The sequence below is a fragment of the Podarcis tiliguerta genome (genome assembly GCF_965153285.1).
Source record: "Podarcis tiliguerta genome assembly, chromosome: 2".
In the NCBI taxonomy this organism is placed as follows: Eukaryota; Metazoa; Chordata; class Lepidosauria; order Squamata; family Lacertidae; genus Podarcis; species Podarcis tiliguerta.
Genome location: NC_139535.1, coordinates 14,075,277 through 14,092,170, shown reverse-complemented (window position 1 = coordinate 14,092,170; position 16,894 = coordinate 14,075,277). Strand labels below are relative to the sequence as shown.

At 46.3% G+C, this 16,894-nt stretch overlaps 1 protein-coding gene across 7 annotated transcripts in view; it reads left to right on the top strand.

Annotated features, from left to right (window-relative positions):
* Window positions 1-16,894, top strand: part of VWA7 (von Willebrand factor A domain containing 7) — a 40,186-nt gene that overhangs the window by 19,589 nt on the left and 3,703 nt on the right. For all 7 annotated transcript variants that reach the window (XM_083424855.1, XM_083424856.1, XM_083424858.1 and 4 more), the window contains 9 exons: window positions 1,838-1,950; window positions 4,411-4,527; window positions 5,059-5,238; window positions 6,950-7,127; window positions 9,799-9,951; window positions 10,769-10,861; window positions 12,954-13,237; window positions 15,489-15,625; window positions 16,690-16,858. In XM_083424855.1, coding sequence (XP_083280981.1) covers window positions 1,838-1,950; window positions 4,411-4,527; window positions 5,059-5,238; window positions 6,950-7,127; window positions 9,799-9,951; window positions 10,769-10,861; window positions 12,954-13,237; window positions 15,489-15,625; window positions 16,690-16,858 — 1,424 coding nt within the window. The remainder of the gene's footprint in view (window positions 1-1,837; window positions 1,951-4,410; window positions 4,528-5,058; window positions 5,239-6,949; window positions 7,128-9,798; window positions 9,952-10,768; window positions 10,862-12,953; window positions 13,238-15,488; window positions 15,626-16,689; window positions 16,859-16,894) is intronic.

The window sequence follows — 16,894 nt, the reverse complement described above, 5'->3', positions numbered from 1 at the left end:
TGGGTCTCTAGTGACATTTGAAAAGCACCCAGCAGACTGCGTATCTGCCTTTTCAGCGAATGACGCTTGAAGGCAATTAAAAGCAGTATAATGCAAAGTAAAGTACAAAGTCTTAACATAAGAATAAGGCACATGAAACGTCAATAAAACAGTCAGCTGAGCCATGCCTTGTCAGCTTATTGGAGAAAGGTCTGCCTGCATAAAAATGCTGGAGGGAGGGAGGTTCTTGGAGACTGGGCAAGACTGGCTTCTCTCGACAAAGGACCTCTAGAGACTGGGGTGAGGTGACCAGAAAGCCCCCTCTTTGTCTCCTGTCAACCCCCCCTTCAGATGTTGGCAGCTAGAAAGAAAGGCCTCTCTCAAAGACCTTCAAGACTTGAGCAGGCACTTTTGGGGAACACAGTCTTTCTACGTAGCTTCCTGACTTGTATGAGTTTTAGCTGGGAGAAACCTCTGACTCTTCCAGATGGTGCTGAACTACAGCTCCCATCAGCCCCAGCAAGCACAGCCATTGGCAAAGGATTATGGGAGCTGTAGTTCAGCAACATCTGGAAAGGCACTAGGCTAAGAGGCAACAGTTAAGCGGGTTCAGAATGAGGAATATTCTTGTTCCATGATGCTTAAATGTGAGTTGGCAGGTGAGAACGCTGCATAGAAAATGCCATCCAAGATCTGTTTATAGGCCCAGGTAAATGTCAGGCCAGGAAGGATTAAGTCCTCAGGAGTACAAGGCTTAAACTGTCAAAGGAAATCGTCATGAGGAAAAGCACAGCTAAGAACAGAATAGCCAGTTTATTCGGTGACAGTGAAGCCAGGAGCCAGATAAGGAAACCATTGCAGTGCCATTATAATGGAGGCCTTATATCTGCCTTCTGTTGGCATTTGATTAGAAGCTAGGAGAGGATATTTATTAGATACTACCCTTCCTTCCTCACATTAGTGAGTTCATCAGTGTGCCATCCCTTTGCAGCTGCTCAGGGAAGCTAGTTTACCCTTTTAGTGTTGTTAATCCAGAACACTTTAAGGCAGACTGGATTTTCCTGTATTTCCCCCTTTTCTCCCCCTTAAAATAACAATCACACACAAACAGTCTTATAAGAGGCAAAAATAGTATCTGCTCACTCAAAATAAGTCTTAAAGAACGACAGGTACAGTAGCTTGATGCAGGCAGACTTAAAATGGCAATTACCGTATTTTTCGCTCTATAAGATGCGCCAGACCACAAGACGCACCTAGTTTTTGGAGGAGGAAAATAAGAAAAGAAATATTCTGAATTTCAGAAGCCAGAACAGCAACTACAAAGCGAAAGCAGCGATCCCTCTTGCTGTTCTGGCTTCTGGGATAGCTAGTCGCTCCATAAGACGCACACACATTTCCCCTTACTTTTTAGGAGGGAAAAAGTGAGTCATAGAGCAAAAAATACGGTAAGTTACAAAGGCATACTAGGTCCAGCTTAAAAATGGAGTCTGAGCTTAAGTCAGTCACGACTGGACCTAACGGCCAGGGGTACCTTTACGTATAATATAATATAATAATATAATATAATATAATATAATATAATATAATATAATATAATATAATATAATATTTATAGCTGTTTAATTCTTACAGTTGTTAGTTGATGCTGGCTCATACATGCATGTCCATCGCTTGGAGACCACAGGTTGATGTGTAGATTTACACTTATGAATCTGCTGTTGCAGGTCAAAAAAGAAATAACTTTAATCATAGTGCCTCTGATGCCATGATGTTCCATTGAGACCCTTCATTTATTCATTTGACATGTGTCTACATGAATCGGCATTTATGCTCTCTCTTCTCTCTCTCATCCCTTCAGAGTTTGGCCCTGTCCATAAGACCAGCGACCCGGATGAATTCTGGAAAATCCTCAACACCATTAGCCCCCTGAAAGGTGGGGACGAGCCAGAAATGTGCCTTTCTGCACTTCAGGTTAGTATCCATGCGATATCTTTAAGGTCTGTGTCATTTTCTAGATCTCGGCGCTGTAAGATAAATGCTGCCGAGATAAATGTTTATTCTGCAATCCTTTCGTGAACTTGCAACCTCAAAGGACACCTTGATATGCTAAGGAGAATTGTACGTCTCTGCTTGTTTCTGGAAACAGCCAGGGGAAAGAGCGCTCTTGTGCTTGAATCCTGTGGGCAGGTTTCCTGTGGCATCTGGTTGGCCACTATGAGAACAGGATGCTGGATTCGATGGGCCGTTGGCCTGATCCATCACGCTCTTCTGATGTTCTTATATCTCTATATCAAAGCCTAACTGCATGTGCAGAGCTAATGTGCCTGGCAGTGGCAAATGGTCAGAGAAGTGATTCTTAGCCAAGCCACACCGTGAGAGAGAATGAGGAGGATTTAGGGTGTCATATAAAGAGGAGGACATTGTCAGGTGTGCGTGTAGAACCCAGGCCCTGTGACCGATAGGACTCTGCAGGACTGGGGCATTCCTAAGTTTGTTCTGAAGAGGCAAGGCGTGGCCTCACAGGTAGGCTAATTGGTAACTCACAGCACCTGGTGGCAAGAGCTGGGAAGGGATATAAGGTCAGCATTTCCCCTTCGGCTCTTTGCCACAGCAACACATTCCCTGCCTTGCTGCGTTTGACTCCTTGACTCCTTGCTTCTTGGACCCCTGACTTCGGGACTTCTTGCTTCCTGCCCCTCGGACCTTCAGATCCTTGGCTTCTTGACTCCCGGCTCTCGGACTCTCGGACTCTTGGCTTTCTGACTCCTGGCTTCTGGACTCCCGTTCCTGCTCCCACCCTGGTTTTGCCCCCGGTCCTGACGTCCCCAGCTGGGACTTTGATCGCCCGTGAACTGGACCATGACAGACATGCCCATTTTTTTAAAGTTTTAATCTGGCGAAGTCAACCTCTGGCTGATCTGCTTCACGTGAATGTCATAACTGCAAGGAGATAGAAGTTGAGGGCATTTTCCAAAAGAAGAGGATTTAAAGGGGCACATAATTAATTTGTAATGTGCAAGTGCTTGTCTTTGTCAGGGGCTGGTCTGGATCGGAAGATGCGATCGCAGGGAGATCAGCTCCTAACAGAAGAGGAGGGGGAATATTCCCGCCCCCCCCCCCGAGTCCAGCGTTTCCAGAAGCAGAGAGACAGGCAGACACAGAAGCTGCACAGTTGAGAGAGTAGCTCCCCAGCTATGAGATAGTAGCTAAGCAACCAGAAGGGAGGGAGCAGCTGGGTGATACATCAGTTGAGAGTGGGGGGATGGGACACCTCCCTCCCCCCGAACTCGGAGGTCCAAGCGTGTCAGAGAACAAAGGAGACACCGGGGGGGGGGAGGAACTGTTGAGAATTCCGTTCCACCTTAAGGAACAGACATGTGGAATTGTTGCATGTCACATGTCTGTTTACATTCCATCACAGTATGCTGGGAACTTCCGTTTGTGTACAGCTTTTGTTTTTCCTGTTCTCCCTGAGACGACATGAGAGAGAGAGACGACATGTTTCTTTGCCCTGATTTATGATTAATAAATCTGTAGTTATAGTATGACTTCACAAGCCTCACGCCTATTCTGTGTGCGCAGTATACTGCTAATAGCGTGCTCTGGCTTTTGAAATCTGGGTTGCTGATTTACGTCGGAGCCCGGGCCGACGGATGGAGACGGCACAGCTAGGGCTTGCCAGCTGGCCTCCTGGCCCTCTGCATGTCGACAGGAACTTCCCATTGGCACACTTCTTGCTGCGGAAGTGGGGAGGAGTCTGAGCAGGCAACTGATATCCTTGCGGAGGGTTGCCTGTTTGTGCTTGCAACATAACGCTGTAATAAAAGGACTATCCATCCACCAAATGCTCGTTAATTCTTAGAGGCGAGCTACCAGAAGGGAGAGGGGAACTCCCGTACTTTTGACAGTCTTGAACCTACAAAAAGGAGAGCCTGTTGGAGCCAAAGCAACCAGCCGTAAGCTCTTCCAGGGGTTTTTTTTTTGGCTGTTACAGTGGTGCCCCGCAAGACGAATGCCTCGCAAGGCGGAAAACCTGCAAGACGAAAGGGTTTTCCGTCTGCAGAGGCGCTTCGCAAGACGAATTTCCCTATGGGCTTGCTTCGCAAGACGAAAATTGACGAAAAAAATTGAATTTTTTTTTGCTCCAAAACCCCTTATTCTGAATCGCTAAGCTGCTAAAAGCATTTTAGCAGCAAAACCGCTAATCCCCCCCTTAAAAAGCCGTTTTTAGCCCTTTTTTAGCCAATAGCGCTAATAGCGCTACTCCGTCAATGGGCTTGCTTCGCAAGACGAAAAAACCGCAAGACGAAAAGACTCCCGGAACGGATTCTTTTCGTCTTGCGAGGCACCACTGTATTTATCACCAAGGAGGTGAATGCTGTCCTTGGATCAACAGATAGGAATCTCACCTGCCCTTGTCCGCTTCTCCAGCTTGCCCTTCAGAACTCGCCGCCGTACTCCGAGATCTTCGTCTTTACTGATGCATCTGCTAAAGATGCACACCTGAAGAACAGCGTGGAAGCCCTCATCCAGGAACAGAAATGCAAGGTGGGCTGAGCTGTTTGCTTTTCATGATGCTTGATTTTGAAAAACACTGATAAGGGATCTGAATTTTTGTTAAAGGTAAAGGGACCCCTGACCATTAGGTCCATTTGTGACCGACTGTGGGGTTGTGGTGCTCATCTCGCTTTACTGGCTGAGGGAGCTGGCGTACAGCTTCCGGGTCATGTGGCCAGCATGACTAAGCCGCTTCTGGCAAACCAGAGCAGGGCACAGAAATGCCGTTTACCTTCCCACCGGAGCGGTACCTATTTATCTTCTTGTATTTTGACATGCTTTCGAACTGCTAGGTTGGCAGGAGCAGGGACTGAGCAACGGGAGCTCACCCCGTCGCGGGGATTCGAACCGCCGACCTTCTGATCAGCAAGTCCTAGGCTCTGTGGTTTAACCCACAGCGCCACCTGCGTAATTTTTGTTACGGTTCTGTAAAAATCCAGGGCGAAATGGACTGTGTAATACCATCTGTCCGCCCTGCCCCCAATATAAAGCTGCTCCCCCCCCCCTTCCACTTGATGTCAGGTGACCTTCCTAATAACAGAAGATCCCTCCAGAACCCGGGTGAAAAGAGAAACACTTTCCCCAGACCGATTCAACCTCTACATCAGCCTAGCTCACAGTTCCGGCGGCCAGATCATCTTTACGGACAACGAGAACATCCAGCGGGTGTCGGAAATTATCGGTGAATCCAGCACATCTTCGGTAATGGGAGTGGAGAGGAGGAAATAGGAGGGAATGCTTATTTTTAAGTACAGTGGTCCCTCAGGTTACATACGCTTCAGGTTACAGACTCTGCCAATCCAGAAATAGTGCTTCAGGTTAAGAACTTTGCTTCAGGATGAGAACAGAAATCGTGCTTCGGCGGCAGCGGGAGGCCCCATTAGCTAAAGTGGTGCTTCAGGTTAAGAACAGTTTTAGGTTAAGAACTGACTTCCGGAACGAATTAAGTACTTAACCCAAGGTACCACTGTACTCGTTTAAACATTGTAAAATAAAACCCACTGGCCTATTCATAAGGACGCTTTTCTAGTTTATAAAAAATGTTTTTAAGTGGTTTACTTAAACCAGGGGTAGGCAACCTAAGGCCCGGGAGCCGGATGTGGCCCAACCGCCTTCTCAATCTGGCCCATGGACGGTCTGGGAATCAGCCTGTTTTTACATGAGTAGAATGTGTCCTTTTATTTAAAATGCATCTCTGGGTTATTTGTGGGGCCTGCCTGGTGTTTTTACATGAGTAGAATGTGCCCTTTTATTTAGAATGCATCTCTGGGTTATTTGTGGGGCATAGGAATTCGTTTATTCCCCGCCCCCCATATAGTCCAGCCCCCCACATGGTCTGAGGGATGGTGGACTGGCCCATGGCTGAAAAAGGTTGCTGACTCCTGACTTAAACTGCTCAGCTAAAAGTTGCAGCCCTCGGGAAGGAATATAACAAAGAATCATAGAGTTGGAAGGGACCATGAGAGTCATCTAGTCCAACCCCCTGCAATGCAAGAATCTTTTGCCTGACGTGGGGCTCGAACCCACAAACCCCGAGATTCAGAGTCTCATGCTCTGCCGACTGAGCTATCCCAGTCTACGTAGCACTACACCAATCGTCAGTGCAAGCCTTTCTGCTTGCCTGATGGAACAGCCTGCCCTCTCCTCCCTCTCCTCCCTCCCCTCCCCTCCCCCTCTGTCTGGGGTTTTCCTGACCCATCTCCCAGCCCTCCATGGGGGGTGGGGAGAGCAGGGGAAGAAAGCCCCACTGTGCTAGCAAAAGTGTTTGTGTAGGCTTCTGCTGGTGGGGCTTGTTAGCTGAATTGTGCCCCTGATTTTGTTGTCCTTTAAGAGGGATGACCAACCTGATCTTACGACAGGCATAGGCAAACTCGGCCCTCCAGATGTTTTGGGACTACAACCCCCATCATCCCTGACTACTGGTCCTGTTAGCTATGGATGATGGGAGTTGTAGTCTTAAAACATCTGGAGGGCTGCGTTTGCCTATGCCTGTCCTACAATGTGATGGCTTCAACGACATTTCCATAATTACCGTATTTTTCGCTCTAGAAGACGCACCAGACCACAAGATGCACCTAGTTTTTGGAGGAGGAAAACAAGAAAAAAATATTCTGAATCTCAGAAGCCAGAACAGCAAGAGGGATCACTGAGCAGCGAAAGCAGCAATCCCTCTTGCTGTTCTGGCTTCTGGGATAGCTGCGCAGCCTGCATTTGCTCCATAAGACGCACACACATTCCCCCTTACTTTTTAGAAGTGAAAAAGTGAGTCTTATAGAGCAAAAAATACGGTATTTTTTAAAAAAGCATTGTGAAAGGCTCTGCCTTCAAGTTGCTGTGCATTCAGAAAAACACACATTCTGCTTCAAACCACACATTTATTCACATGTTTCCCCCGTCACTTCACTCTTTCCAGGTGACCCTCTTCCGCCACCAGAAAGGGAACATCTTCAGCCCCAAGGTTTCGCAGCGGAGGAGGAGAAAGGAAGCGGCGCAGCTGGAGGATCACACCTTCTGGATTGACAGCTTGGTGGACAAAGTGGTCTTGACCATCCAAGGGGGCGTTCGGGCCTTTGAGATGCAGAACCCTGCAGGTAGCAGGATCTGTGGCTTTTCAATGGCACCTGTCTGCTCTCTCAAGTGGGTTGCCCCCAGGGTGGATTTGATTTAAATCAAATTGGTTTAAATCACAGTTTAAATCAGTAGTCAGTAAGACTTGATTTAAATCTTTTTTTTTTTTTTACAGAAAGACTCATTCTTGCTGTGGTATAATCTTAATACAGTGGTCCCTCGCAAGACAAAAAGAATCCGTTCCGCAAGTCTCTTTGTCTAGGGGTTTTTTGTCTTGCGAAGCAACCCTATTAGCGGCTTAGCGCTATTAGCGGTTTAGCGGCTATTAGCGGCTATTAAAGGCTTAAGGGATTAGCTGCTAAAAGGCAGCTTAGTGCCTTAGAAAAAGGGGGTGGGGAGCGAAAAAAAATCTCAAGACGTTTTCGTCTTGCGAAGCAAGCCCATAGAGAAATTCGTCCTGCAAAGCGCATTGAAAAACGGAAAACCCTTTCGTCTAGCGGGTTTTCCGTCTTGCGAGGCATTCGTCTTGCGGGGCACCACTGTATTTACAACCAGATGAAGGTTCCAATTTTTGGAATAATAAATTTTCAGAGTAGTTTTTACAGTTATATCAAAAATTACTGATTTGGTTATACTATTGGAAATGCATAGACAGATAATTATGAAATTGTTGTGAGGTTTAATAAGTTAACTGTTTATTTTTGGACAACTTTTCTGCTGTACTTTATTGGAAGGAGAAAAAATAGTCATTTCCTTAATAACAATTTAAGCAATTTATTTAACTAAAACAATAACATTGTAGCGTATGTATACGTGTTTGTAAACTGATGTGGTTAAACAATTAAAAAAACAAAAACTTAGACTGAGTTTTAGCACTCATGAAAAACTTAAAACAAATCTTTGTTTCCTGATGAATAACCTTTGGACTATAATGTAATTTAAATAGAAAACTATCTTTAGAAATATTTTTCCTCCAAAAGCATTTTATTTTTTTAAAAAAACAATTTAAATAAAAAACCCCTGATTTAAATTTTTTAAAATCCAATTTTTAAATTATTAGTTAATTTTTTAAAAATTATTTTTAGCCACCCTGGTTTCCTCTGTGCTTTGGGTTCTACTTGCTTTATGTTTTAGGTGCTGTGCAGAGGGTAAGAAATCAGGTTACTTTTGGGCCAAGCCACACTGCTGTTTATCCTGTGATTTCAAGTCACGACTCAAGACTTTCCTTTCTTTCGCCCTGCCACTTTCCCCAGGAAAAAGCCCCTAGTTTACTGCTGAATCGGAACAAACAGCAATCAAGTTTTTCTGTGGATTAATGTTTGCTCTGATTCAGCTGTAAACGGTGGATTTCCCCGGGGGAAAGCAGCGAGACAAAAACTAAAGCAAACCTCTTGGACCCATGGCTTGAATGGCAGGGACCTGTGGATGAGCTCTTAGTCACAGGGGAATTCCAGGCAGGTATTTCTGGTGGGATCAGTCCTTCTCTTGCAGTGCAAGTTTATCACAGTGCCCATTTAATCTTGACTTAATCTTGACTTTCCATTTAATCTTGACTTAATCTTCTGGCAGAAAATCCAATAAGTTAGAAATAACCTGTTGCGAATGGGCCGTTTGCAGTTACTGAATTGTTCTGCCTGGACACTGAGGTCCAGCTCTGAGGGCCTTCTGGCAGTTCCCTCACTGCAAGAAGCAAAGTTACGGGGAACCAGGCAGAGGGCCTTCTTGGTGGTTGCACCCTCCCTGTGGAGCCCCCTACCGTCAGATGTCAAGGAAATACAGTGGTACCTCGCAAGACGAATGCCTCGGAAGACGAAAAACTCGCAAGACGAAAGAGTTTTTCGTTTTCTGAGTTGCTTCGCAAGATGGATTTCCCTATGGGCTTGCTTCGCAAGACGAAACGTCTTGCGCCTTTTTTTTTAAACCGCCAATGCATTCCTACGGGAAACCGTCAATATGCAGTGGTGCTTCGCAAGACGAAAAAACTCGTAGAACGAAAAAACTCACAGAACGAATTAATTTCGTCTTGCGAGGCACCACTGTAAACAACAACAACAACAACAATTTATTATTTATACATCTCCCATCTGGCTGGGTTTTCCCCAGCCACTCTAGGCGGCTTCCAACAGAATATTAAAATACAATAATCTATTAAACATTAAGAGCTTCCCTAAACAGGGCTGCCTTCAGATGTCTTCTAAAAGTCTAGTAGTTGTTTTTCTCTTTTAAATCTAGTGGGAGGGCATTCCACAGGGTGGGTGCCACTGCCAAGAAAGCCCTCTGCCTGGTTCCCTGTAACTTGGCTTCTCGCAGTGAGGGAACCGCCAGAAGGCCCTCAGCGCTGGACCTCAGTGTCCGGGCAGAACGATGGAGGTGGAGAAGCTCCTTTAGGTATACTAGACCAAGGCCATTTAGGGCTTTAAAGTTCAGTACCAACTACCTGACTTTTAGAAGACATCTGAAGGCAGACCTGTTTAGGGAAGTGTTTATCGTGTTTTAATTATGTTGGGAGCCACCCAGAGTGGCTGGGGAAACCCAGGCAGATGGGTGGGGTATAAATGATAGATGATGATGATGATGCTGAATGGACCCGTTTGCAGTTCTAAGCTCCCACCTGGAAGCGTTTATCCATTCCAGCCAATTTTAAGGGAATAACGTTTAAGCCAGTTTATGTTCCCCTTGTGACTTTCCATGCAGGTGTAAGACAGGCTTCTTCATCAGCCAGCGGTCCATTGGCCAAGATCCAGTCCATTGGCAGCATCTACAGAGCAGTCCTTTCTCCCCCTCTCCATCCTGGTAAATGGACGCTGACACTTCAGTCACGAGGCCACTACTCTGTGCACGTCCAAGGTGAGGAAAGGCTAAACCGAGGTGCTGGAATAAGTGAGGCCACAATGCTGAGCTCCATTTTTCCTCTGAATGATCTTGCACACACCTGGAGGCTCTAGGGAATGCCAGTTGCATCGGATATATTATTGGCCCAAAACAGTGGCCACCTTTTTTGGATCTTTGAGCAAACGATTGGTCCGACATGGTGAAACTCTGTTCTCTAGAGCAAATGATTTCTAGTGAGGCCCGGAGGATGGCAACACCATAGCAGGGCCTTCTCTGCAGTGGCTCCCCGTCTGTGGAATGCTCTCTCCAGGGAAGTTTCTTTTATTCTTGTTCTTACTGAAATTCTATATCTGTCTTTCTACCTCTATCTATCTATCTATCTATCTGTTTCTGTTTTACAATTTAGAGTATTAATTTAAACAACCTTAAAATATCAGTGACTTCCCTTCTTCTCTTTCCATGGTTCATTTTGCATATCAAAAATCCCTGCATATTTTCCATAAACTAAACCATTCACTATTCCATTACTGCATCCATCAAAACTTGTTGACACTGTTGAATTTATCTTAATGCTGCCAACGTTTTCAAGTGTACACAATTTCCCCCATATATTTAATAAACATTTCCCAATCTTCTTTGAACGTATGTTCTTCTTGTTCTCTTCTTCTTTATGTTAGGTCTGCAAGCTGCACATATTCCATCAGTTTAAGTTGCCATCCTTCTTTAGTTGGGACTTGGCTCATGTTCCATTTTTGGGCTAACAAAACACATAAATAACATTTTTTTTTTACACCTGAGAATTTCCATGAAAAAACGTTTTACTTGTTGACAGGTCAGAGCACCTTTGACTTCCTGTATTACTTTGCGGTTCCAAAGGACGGACGCCACCCTGGGCTTTTTATGATGGATAGTTCCCCTGTACAAGGTATGTTTCGGATCTTTCTCCTTCAATGGCTCAGTGTTAGTTTTCACACAGCTGTGCGGCAGCAGCAAGGGGTTGCACTGGGGAGTGACAGTGATTTTTTTTAAAATTAAAAAGTCCTTGTCATTATCCAGTCTTAAAATGCCATAGGAAGTGGACTGGGAATTAGACATTGAGGAGCAACAAGTGGTCTTCTTTATGGGGCAAATTTCCCTATGGGTCTACTTCCACACAGCTTAAAGAAACTTCAATAAAATTTGCACAAAATGTATACTTCATGCCACCGAGAGTATCATATATTCAGAAAAAAACAAGTTCACCAGTGTGTTGGAAAGAAGGAACCATTAAGGGATCATTTTAAACGTATGTGGTGGGCCTGTGGGGAAAGTGACCCAATTTAAGCAATCAATTTTTTCTTGATTTTAGAAAGGAAGTTTAATTTTTTTAAAAAAAAACCATTACTGAGTTTATTCATGGGAGAACACCAAGATATAATATGGAAACCATTTGTGGGATGTACATTGTTAGAAGATGGAGGTTTTATAGCTCAAACCTAGACATTTAAAGGATTTCACCTGTCTTTTAAAAAATCTATTGGCAAAACGCAAAACATTTGTCTTTTCATAATTTTTTGTTTAGTTTTTTATCTGTGCTCTCCGTAGAATTTCATTTTAATATGTTCTGCTTTCTCCTAATGTTGGTTTTTGGAAAATACTTCCCCCCACCCCCAAGCCTTTGTCTCTATTAACCGTCCAATATATTTGGTGGTCAGATATGAAATAATCCCTCCGTTGGTTCCATTCCACACCTTGGCCTCACCTGTTTCCTCAGACATTATTGCTAGCTGCCAATTTCCAGCCTAATCGCAGGCTTGGATACTTCCAGAGGCCCTGCCCTATAAGCCAGCACACTTAGCATCTTTGGGAATGGATGAACACAAAAAATACAATAATAGCTGTGCTGGATTTGACCAGCGGCCCATTGAGGCAGGCATCCTGTTCTCACATTGTCCCATCAAGATGCCCCGAAGGGGAAGTCTAGTCAAAGGAGACTATGGGGTTGGAGCGCTAATCTTGCTTTCAAGCCGAGGGAGCTGGCGTTTGTCCACAGACAGCTTTCCGAGTCATATGGCTAGCATCACTAAACCACTTCTGGAGCAACGGGACACCGTGACGGAAACCAGAGTGCACGGAAATGCCATTTACCTTCCCGCTGCAGTGGTACCTATTTATCTACTTGCACTGGCGTGCTTTCAAACTGCTAGTTTGGCAGGAGCTGGGACAGAGCAATGGGAGCTCACTCTGTTGTGGGGATTCAAACTGCCGACCTTCTGATCGTCATGCCCAAGAGGCTCATTGGTTTAGACCGCAGCGCCATTCCTACTCTTCTATCCTGTACTCTCCCAGCAACAGGTGTGGTCCAATGAGCTTTTGCCTTTCATTTCTTTTTCTTTTTAATTTTTTTTATTCATTTTTCTTTTTCATTCATTACATACATCTCAAAATTCTTAACATTTACTATATATTCCTCTCTCCCTCCCCTCCAGGGCTTCCCCCAACTTCTGCTTCTGGTTTGTTTCTCTTTTCACCCACTTTGCTATCTCCTAACAGAAAAAGTTATTAATAACATCAAGCCTGAAAACATAAAAATAAATGTAAATACACACCGTAATATTTCACTATTTTCTAATACTAATAATGTGAATGTTTATTTAAATCCTGCCATCAAGTCTATTGACTTTCTTTGTTTCTGCAAATATAATATACAGTGGTACCTTGGGTTACATACGCTTCAGGTTACAGACTCCGCTAACCCAGAAATAGTGCTTCAGGTTAAGAACTGTGCTTCAGGATGAGAACAGAAATCGTGCTCCGGCAGCGCCGTGGCAGCAGGAGGCCCCATGAGCTAAAGTGGTACCTCAGGTTAAGAACAGTTTCAGGTTAGGAACGGACCTCTGGAACGAATTAAGTACTTAACCTGAGGTACCACTGTAAATGGTTCCCATTCTTTTTCAAAGTCGCTGTTGTCTTTTTCTCTTAATCTGTCTGTCGTTTTTGCCAGTTCTGCATTGAGCTTTTGCCTTTCCTTTCAACAGGCCTGCCCACTTACCTGGTCGTTATGGCGACTGGTTTGAAGCGATCCCATGAGGCTGGCTCAGTTCAGCTGAAAGCTGTGAACCTGGAGGGGAGGGGAGGCAGCCTCGAGGAGCTGAAACTGGAAGGAGGAGCCAACCGGACGGACCTGCTGGTGGCCAAGCTGCCTCCCACCCTGATGACTGACAGCAGCTTCTCTGTAGTGCTGCGCGCTCAGGATGGAGACGGCCGGAAGGTGGAGAGGGCTGCCCCTCAGGCGACCACAGTTGAGGCATCCCTGCTGGAGGTAAGGCAGGGAAGCAAAGAAGAGAACCATGCGTCTCGACTTGGGGAAGCTGCTGTGGCGGAGGAAGGGGGTGGGTGGTGGGTGCGGGCTGCCCCAGGTGTCATCACTGAGGGGATAGACAAAAATATGAGGTTGTTTTTTTTTAAAAAAATGAGCTCACAAAACTTTTTAGTACAGTTTAATCGAACTAAAAAAAGGTAAAGGTACCCCTGCCCGTACGGGCCAGTCTTGACAGACTCTAGGGTTGTGTGCCTATCTCAGTCAAGAGGCCGGGGGCCAGCGCTGTCCGGAGACACTTCCGGGTCACGTGGCCAGCGTGACATCGCTGCTCTGGCGAGCCAGAGCCACACACGGAAACGCCGTTTACCTTCCCGCTAGTAAGCGGTCCCTATTTATCTACTTGCACCCGGGGGTGCTTTCGAACTGCTAGGTTGGCAGGCGCTGGGACCGAACAACGGGAGCGCACCCCGCCGCGGGGATTCGAACCGCCGACCTTTCGATCGGCAAGCCCTAGGCGCTGAGGCTTTTACCCACAGCGCCACCCGCGGTTTAAATAAACATAGAATCATAGAATTTTAAGAGTTGGGAGGGTCTAGTCATCTAGTCCGACTCCCTGTAAAGCAGAAACTGCAATTGTATGCCAAGAAACAGGGAATTATGTTCACATGTGGGGGTGGGTAATATGTGTAAATATGTGCAATTTTTCTGGCAAAGGGTGTTGAAGGAGATAACAGAAATCGCTGGGTTAAAGCTGACCAAAAGCTCAGAGGTAGCATTATTTTCAATTTTCGATGGGGTAGAAGGTTCGCAGGCAATGAAGGACTTGCTCACAAGTTTATTGACAGCTGCACACATTATTATAGCTAGGAAGTAGAAGGGACAAGCAGAATATAAAATGGAAGAATGGTATAAAGAGGTGTGGGATATAGCTATTAATGATAAATTAATAAGTGCCATTAAGGTAAGATGGGGGAATATGCAGGAGAAATGATTTTGAGGAGAATTTGTACTGTTAAAACAGAAAGGGGTCAAACCACTGCAAGAGGTGTTGAAATTTTGGGAGGTTGGATAGTTACAATGGAATGGTCTCGGTGGTGGGGTGCACATGTTTATTCTTATTTATTTATGATTATTAAAGGTAAAGGTAAAGGTACCCCTGCCCGTACGGGCCAGTCTTGACAGACTCTAGGGTTGTGCGCCCATCTCACTCAAAGAGGCCGGGGGCCAGCGCTGTCCGAAGACACTTCCGGGTCACGTGGCCAGCGTGACATCGCTGCTCTGGCAAGCCAGAGCCGCACACGGAAACGCCGTTTACCTTCCCGCTAGTAAGCGGTCCCTATTTATCTACTTGCACCCAGGGGTGCTTTCGAACTGCTAGGTTGGCAGGCGCTGGGACCGAACAGCGGGAGCGCACCCCGCCGCGGGGATTCGAACCGCCGACCTTTCGATCGGCAAGCCCTAGGCACTGAGGCTTTAACCCACAGCGCCACCCGATTATTACTTTGTCACAGAAAAAGAAAGGAAGAAAAAAGAAACTGCCATTGGCCCAGTCCTGTGGGAGATTCAGCAGGTGCCTTCTGTGCCAGATGGGGGGAAAATGCCATTCTGCCAGGCCTGTGCAGGCAATTAAGAAAACACTTTTCTGCCAAGGGTTAATTGAAACCCACTCTTAGCTTTTTGCTGTTTTTGATTGTAAGGATTTATGGCTGTAAACTTCTTTTTTTAAAAATGACATATTTAAAAATAAATAAATAAAGGGGCACACTGTCATGCTTTTTTGGTCTGTGCAAACCTACCTACAAATATGCGCCTGAGCATTTGCTCATACCTTCCTTTAGGGACTGAGCAACGGGAGCTCACCCCGTCACAGGGATTCAAACTGCCGACCTTTCAATTGGCAAGCCCTAGGCTCTGTGGTTTAGACCGCGGCGCATCTCCTGCCCACCAAGCACTTCGAAATCATGTCAAAGTGCAAGTAGATAAATAGGTAACACTCTGGCGGGAAGGTAGACGACGTTTCCGTGCGCTGCTCTGGTTTGCCAGAAGTGGCTTAGTCATGCTGGCCACATGACCCGGAAGCTGTCTGCAGACAAATGCCGGCTCCCTTGGCCTATAGAGCGAGATGAGTGCCGCAACCCTAGAGTCGGTCCACAACTGGACCTATTGGTCAGGGATACCTTTACCTTTCCTTTAGGGAGCTCTCGTCTGGCTCCAGCCGCTGTGCTCTAACCTATGCCCTGCTTTGTTCCAGCTGAGCACAGATGCTCCGGTGTTCCCAGGGAGACCTGTTGCTGTTGCCTGGAAGGTGACGAATCCTGGCTCACCCAAGCAGTATGATCTGAGGGTAAGCAGCGTTCCTGGGTTCCCGGTCAACATCTCCAGCTCCAGGTAATTCTGATGAATGAGAACCAAGGAAGACACCAGTTCCTAGCATTGTAACTCGGCGTTTTCTAGTCTTTTATGCCCTGCCCTGCCCCACATTCCAAAGGCAGGGCTTGTGCGCATTCCACTATCGCACTGTGCAGAATGCAACCTCCTAAAAACTCAATTTCCGTTCCAAAATAAGAAATGTTTTGAGATCCTAAGGCTGTGAACGTTCTTGGAGCCTGTGCACGTGAGAATGTTTTTGAAAGCTGGGTGATGAGGGTTTAGGCCTCTGTGCAGGTCTTTGTCCCCTACTTCCTCATGTTTAGAGGGGAAAAGAAATTAGGAGTGTTGCCTCTCTGATTAGCGGTGGAGGCAGTTTTGTTGCTGGTCATACCACATTGCATTGATCTTACCTTACAAACTACCGTATTTTTCACTCTATAGGACCCACCCGACCATAGGACGTATCTTGTTTTAGAGGGGGAGAACAAGAAAAAAAAATTCTCCCCCTCTCTGCTCAGCACCCCTTCAGCGAAGCGGCAGGAGAAACGGAGCCCCTTCCATTTATCCTCCCACTTTGCTGAAGGGGCGCTGCGCAGCTCTCCTTCTCTGCTGAAGCCAGGAGAGTCTTGCTCTCCTGGCTTCAGCAAAAGGAACCCGAAGCCTGTGGAGCAGCGCAGCGCGAGTTCCCGCTGCGCTCCAAAGGCTTCAGGCGGCTATCCCCGAAGCCTGGAGAGCGAGAGGGGTCGGTGCACACCGACCCCTCTCAGTCTCCAGGCTTCAGCGATAGCAACGCGAAGCCTCCGGAGCGTGGAGGGAGCGCTCCCTCTGCGCTTTGGAGGCTTTGTGTTGCTATCGCTGAAGCTAAGGAGCCTGCATTCGCTCCATAGGATGCACACACATTTCCCTTCATTTTTGGAGGGGGAAAAGTGTGTCCTATAGAGCGAAAAATACGGTACCTTATTTTATATGAAATACGGTCTATACATGTTTTAAACAGCTAGATAAAATACTGAAGCTGCTTGATAATGCTTAGGCCACCCATCCATTTCTTAAATATTAACTTCCGCTCTCCTTTTCTGCAGGCTACAATTGGACTTTAACCAAACAGCAACTGGACTCATTACCTTGAATGTGCCTGATGTCGCTGATCCTGGCTCTGTGATCACCCTGACGCTGCAGGCCAGCCTCCTCCACCCATCTGGAGATCCTAGCTTTGCCCATCTACAGCTGCTTGTGATGCCTCTACCTCTGGTGAGTCTTGAGGGGGAAGAAAACTGGGGAGCAGGG